At 29.9% G+C, this 6,771-nt stretch overlaps 1 protein-coding gene across 1 annotated transcript; it reads right to left on the reverse strand.

Moving 5' to 3' along the window:
- Nucleotides 1-577: 577 nt before the first annotated feature.
- Nucleotides 578-1,941, reverse strand: LOC7485191 (uncharacterized). The gene has a single exon (XM_052445783.1). The coding sequence runs from the start codon at nucleotides 1,817-1,819 to the stop codon at nucleotides 833-835; it is 987 nt and encodes a 328-aa protein (XP_052301743.1). The 5' UTR covers nucleotides 1,820-1,941; the 3' UTR covers nucleotides 578-832.
- Between the last annotated feature and the right edge of the window lie 4,830 nt (nucleotides 1,942-6,771).

The following is a 6,771-nucleotide window of genomic DNA, read 5'->3' on the forward strand; positions in this document are numbered from 1 at the left end:
TTTTTTAAAAAACTATTTGATATTATTATTAAACCGGACTCAATAAGTTAATCCTTAAACCTCCCAACTTGATTTTTTATCCAACATAGTTTATTTGAAACAAAAATAGATTCTTGTAAAAAATGAATAATAATCAAATACCAAAATATGTATTTGAAATTGCGGTAACTTCATGTAAAGAAAACCAAAACAAATTATAACAATTATTTTAAAATTAATAATAAAATATTAAAGAATGAAAAAAAAAAGTTTGATAGGTAAAATTTAAAAGGAAAAAAAAAACTAAAAAAAAAAGAGATGCTTCACTATATTTAAACATATATGATAATGAAATGCCATAAACTTTGCAGTTCTTTTAGCAGAGGGGATAATTTCCGGCAACTTGCCACTTCTTTGACAATGGGTCTCGGGGTTCGAAGATGTTTCGGCCCATTTATATTTTCATGTTCGAAGTGGTTGGTATTTCCTAGGACCTAGCTGGGCCCAGAACATAAGCCCATCAAATGTACTTCCAGGGCTATATATTTATTATCAAATTTATAAATTAAACCATACAAAACTGCAAAAAGAAGATGCGTTTATATATTAATACATTACCAGGGCTGTATATTTTTTATTATTTATTTCTTCACAGGTAATAAGAACAAGACTCACATCTTTCCCCTTACTTTTAAGAGGAGAATAACAACACTGGATCAAATGACAATCAGCAACAAAAGCAAATCACCAAATCCTATGACACCAATAACTTGGATCCATATATGATATTTTTTTTCTTTTTTTTTTCCCTTTGATAGGACTACAGTTAACCTTTCATGATCTTCAAAATCCATCAAACCTCTTGATTCTGTGAATTATCAGAGTCACCGCCAAACACACCACTCAAAATGGAAGACCCGATACTGATTATAGAAGGATTGGAAGAATTATCACCACCACCATTAGGATCACTATTGTTGCTGCCATCAGGATTCATGATGCTTTGCGCAAACGTTTGACCAATCTGTTGTGCAGCCGCATCTACAAACCCTTGAACCATTGTATCCATTATGGTGCCGTTTGCTGCCCCATTAGGCCCCCCACTTGGCTGTTGATAGCTAACCTGCTGCAGCTGCCGCTGCTGCTGCTGCTGCTGCTGCTGCTGCTGCAGCATAGGCATAGCTCCCATGCTTTGGCTGTGCCTGTAACCATAATTAGCTCCTCCAAGTCCAGGCTGCTGCTGGTATTGAATATTGACATTGTTGGCTACTGGAAAAGAGTTGCTGTGCTGAACATGAGGCAAAGGTGTATTATTAACACTCATTGCACACTTCATATGCGCATCAAACTCACAAGCACTGCATCGATAAAGCCAATGGTTAGACCCTATCTTGTGACAAATGTCGCAACAGAAACCTTTGGTCTGGTAAGGGGGATAAAAGGCAAGGTTGAGCTGGTGAGGATGGGATTGGTGAGCGAGTGATAGTGGATTTGTAGCACACATCATGTGCACATCAAAATCACAGGTGGTGCAATGGTAGTTAAATCCATTTCCTTGGAGGCCACAGCCATCACAGTTGAACGAACCACCAGGGTAAACCGGAGTAGAGAAGAGGGTTAAAGGGTGGATAGGGTGGCAAGGGTGGGTTATTAAAGTTGGCATCTGGGTGCATGAGATGTGGAGAGTGAAGTTACATGGCTTACAAGAATACATCCATCCAGATGGTTGGAGATTACAGGCAGAGCATGAGTTCATGTAAAGAGATTGAGCGTTGGACAGCTCCAAGGGATGAGGATGGCTAAAGTGGTTGATGTATGGATCATGATTCAGCTTCCCCATCTCTGCGCCTCTTCTTTGATTCTGCAAGGATGTTAGGAGAGGGATGAAGAGGTGTTACCTGCTTGATTGCCTGATGAAGGCGATTAAGAAGACTTTTGAAAGATATCTGACACAGAATATTGTGTGCTTGACTGACGTGGGTAGGAAGGTGGTGTGCAAGAGATCAAAGTCAACTAAACGCGTTTTTCTAATTCTCTGTCTGTTTAGTTGACTTTTAAAACAAGGAGAATTCAAGGAACCAAGTAATGGTGTCTAATCTAAATTCATTCACCTTAATTTCGTGTCATTGGGAGTAGGTTGTCTGATTTATTTCCAGGTATAATGAACATGTATGAGATTGAGACAGAAATAGGCAATAGCTAGTCAATATCTCAACACTTTATGAAATCTCTCGAAAGGAATTTCATTAATTATTTGATAATGAAGGTGCCCTTTTCATTTAATTCTACTAATCTTCACTAATTCTAACCATCTAGTTTATATATATAAATATAAAATTATCGGTGTCCAACAGCTTGATCAGACACATAGTTTAAGCTGTTTTTTAATTCTTGATCTTTGCACTCTAAGAAAAACAGCCATTATTGAGTTCCATTAATTGCATGATTAATTAACAATATGTTGATGTTTGATAAGTGAATTAATTTATAAAAGTATAAAACACACCTTCGTGAGATTGAGAGTTTGAATTTGAGTTTGAGTTTACAATTATTATCACATTTACACTCCATACGAAATCATAACTTATATTTAAAAAGATTTTAGATTTTTATCTTGATATAGGTGTGATGATAGTAAAATTAGTGTAATAACTAGTTTACTTCACGGACTATACTGCGAGTTAGACTAAAGAGATTTTAAATGTAAAAACAAAAAAAAAATCTAAGTTGTGAGGAAGTTTTTAATATTGTTATTAAATATTATCCATCGACTTAAACTTTAAAATTCTTGACTTGATTTTTTATCAAGTTTGATTTTTCAATTAAATCATATAAAAATTATTTTGATATGATCAAATAGATAAAAAATAATAATATAAAAAACAAGATCAAATGTGTGGGTTTAAAGTTAACCTGAACGACCTTTAAAAAATAGTTTAACTTTTTTAATAATAAATTGAAGATGACATCTTTTTTTCTTAACATTGAGACAATGACATATTAATTAAATCGATTTTGATCAACTCGGATTAACTCGTCAAACTTATAACTTGGGTTGTGGATTCCAATGAGTTCAATAACATTTTTTTTTATTTTAATTCTATGATAAAAATAAATATCAACTTTATAGTCCTATTAAAAGATAAAATTAAAAAAATATATCTATAAAACAATTTATAAAAGATCCAATGCCAAAGATTTTTTTTTAAATAAAACAGACCAGGTATCAGAGCATTAAAAAAAAAAGTTTAGGTGTGTGGATCTAGGTCATATATATATATATATATATATATATATATATATATATATATATATATATATATATGTCTGCACCTTATTTTAAAAAAATGGTTCAAAGAATAGTCCACCTTCCAAAAAAAATCTTAAATATGTTAGCCTTCTCCCCTTGAATGAGTTCATCAAATTTCTATAGTACACTCAACTAGCCTTTATATAGAAAAGAAAATGGCCCTCCACAAATTAGAAAATTAAAAAAAATTAAAAAAAAAATTAAGGAAATGACTCAGTTAAGGATAAAATCTTTTAAAAAAATTAGACATCTGATTTCTTCTAAAAAACGACATTTTACCGTTGAGCTAATGTTATTTCTCTCACAAATAACGATTCATAAGTACTATACCCTTGGTGAATTTTCTTTTTGTCCCTCAAGTTTATTTTTTCTTCATTTTGGTCTGCCATCTCCATTTAAAAATATATTAAAAAAATATTTATTTTTTAAAAACATTATTTTTGATATTAAGATAATAAAAAATTTAAATCAAAAAATCAAAATTTTAAAAGACACTAGCATCATATTTGTGCGTGTCTAAGGTGTCAAGAATTGTTTCGTGATATTTTAAATGATTGCAAAAGACAAAACTAAAAAAAAAGTAAACAATAATTATCAACCTTTTTTCTATGTTTGCTATTAAAGATGAGCGTAAATCTACACTCGGATTTCTCAATTTTAACTTTCCTTTACATTCGATCCCTTTTATTTTTTATTTCGGTCTCAAACTCTATATATTTTACACTTTAGTCTCCCGATCTTAAAAGCAGAGAGAGAAAGTCACTAGAAATTCTAAGGAGAAAGAAAACCTCAAAATAAGATTAATAAAGTAACAATAATTAAAATAACAAATAAAATTGGATATGCAAAGTTTAATTAATTAAATACAAAATAAAATTAAAGGTAGGTACTTACTTTCATGGAATTGAGATTATGTAAATGGATTGGGACAATTTAGTTACATGCTAACATAAACCAAACAGAAAATTTATACTATAAATTAACCTATCTATTTAGAGTTGATGCCCATTGCATGAAAACAATTCCCACTAACTATGAGTTTTTGATTTTTGGTTCTTACCTGGGTATACCGTTCGGGGTTCGTGACTGCCCCTTCCAATAAGTACACTTTCTAGGAATTGAACTTGTGTTCTCACCCTTACAGAGATATAACAGTGCCTTAACCACTAAACCAACACTTCATTGATAGAAACTATAAGTATTTTAAAACAATTAGTTAGATATTTAAGATTTTAGAAATTATTTCTCTGACAATTTTAGAAATTTATATGCTACCAGAAGCTCTCCTGCATCATTTATAAGATGTGGATTTCATTAAAAAGATTTACAAGGGATGTAAGCAACTTGATATATGGTTAGATTTTGGATCAACATGAAATCCAATTCATATGATCTCAATAGCCAATTAGGATGAAAAATCACTTTTCTTTTCTATTTAAAGTATAACCTCCGTGTGCTTCAATATCCTTTTCAACTATGGACTAAAGTTTTCATTTCATTCAACACTATAGATATGAAATTTGTTGGTCTTTTATCACTAAAATGTTGGGTACTTAAAATACTATTTCACCAAGGTTGTCAAAAACATATTTTTAACACGGCACGGAAAATATAAAATAAACTTGGATCGTAAAAACAGATCGTAAAATCGTAAAAAAGTTTTTTTTCATACATAGTTCAAGCACCTTAAAATACATGGTTTAAATAAAAATCCATACATAATTCAACCATCTTAAAATACATGGTTCAAATAAAAATTCATACATAATTTAAGTAACTTTTCATTAACTAACAATTGACAAACTTAAAATAAATAATTTGCTCGTGTGTCATGTAAACTAAAACTAGCTTCATTACATTTATCTTCCTCATTATTCCTCAGACATTGATCAATATCATTATCATCAAGAGGATTATCATTATCCTGAATATAAGTTATCTAACCAATAGATAATAGCAAAGTGCTCATTGTCTTTGAGTAAAGCCCAAAGACACTCAAGTCCACACCAAACTTAATTTTGATAATGCATGGTAAAGCCATAGTCTTTGGCTAAAATGTAGTCTACCTTCAATTTAAAACCATGTCAACTTGTCGTTTATCCTCCTATCTCTTGCGAAACCATTTTCTTTCTTTTTTTTTTTTTCTGTTTTACTCTTTCCGTTTGTTTTTTTTTTTTTGTTTACCCTACCTATTGCCTAACCATTCTTAATTCTTAATATCGATAGGTTTTTTACTATCACGACCGCAGATTTTCTGGTTTATATGATTCAACATATTTATTTTTGTATTTTAAAAATATTTTTTAAAAAATTCTAGATTATTTTATTTTTTTTCTTCAAATTATTTTTTTAATATAATTTTATATCATTTTAATATGCTGATATCAAAAATAAATTTTAAAAAATAAAAAACTATTATTTATATGTATAATTGAGCACGTAAACATCATTTAACTTGATTGATGGAAGAACTTGATTAATTAATTGTTATAGTATAAGAATAATACGAATTATTCTGTGTAAAATTATAATGAATGATGCATTTTAAAATAATTTTTTATTTAAAAATATAATAAAATAATTTTTTATATATTTTTTATATTAATATATAAAAAATGTATAAAAAATATTTTTTAATGTTAAAAACACTTTAAAAAAAATATAGAAAATGTAGAAACACAAACGAAAACTATGCCAAATACCTATTAATATGAGATTGATTCTGACAACTTTACTTGGCCACATCATGCTATAAGTATAGTCTTTACAACTTTACTTGGCCACTTCATGCTATAAGTATAGTCTTTACAACTTTACTTGGCCACTTCATGCTATAAGCATAGTCTTTAAGGTACAACCAAGGTCATGCTGATATAGACTGGAGGGCTAGAGCCTGAAATATATGAATTTTTTTAAAATCATAAAAACGGTTCTAAACTCGTGTTTTTATGCGATTTTATCCAATTTTATCGATTTTATCAATTTTCGAGTTTTTAAAGCGATTTTACACGTTAAACATATATTGACACGTAAAATCGTATGATTTTACGAGTTAACTCGCGATTTTAACAACCTTGTATGTCACCATTGAACTGAGGGCTTATTTCTAAGATTTTAGATTTTCATTGAAGCATTATACACCTCTATCTTTCCGTCTTTCTTCGTGATTATAGGGTACTTTGTGCCTGTTTAGAATTGTGACCCAAATATTTGTAAAGTTATCGATAAATTTATTAACGATAAACTTATCGACATATTAGAATTTATCAACAACCGTTTTTTCGACGGATGTTTTACAGGTGAAATGTTAGTGTAAATACTAACGATCGTTTTTTCAACGATGTTTTTTGTCTGTAATTTCATCAGTAAAATAATCACAGATGAAATGTTAGTGTAAAAACTGACAGAAACTTTCATTAATAAAACTGTTAAATCTGATGGTGTTTATATTAGTCTGGACCTAAATTCTAATCCTTATTAAA

Source organism: Populus trichocarpa, chromosome 12, assembly GCF_000002775.5.
Source record: "Populus trichocarpa isolate Nisqually-1 chromosome 12, P.trichocarpa_v4.1, whole genome shotgun sequence".
Taxonomy (NCBI): Eukaryota; Viridiplantae; Streptophyta; class Magnoliopsida; order Malpighiales; family Salicaceae; genus Populus; species Populus trichocarpa.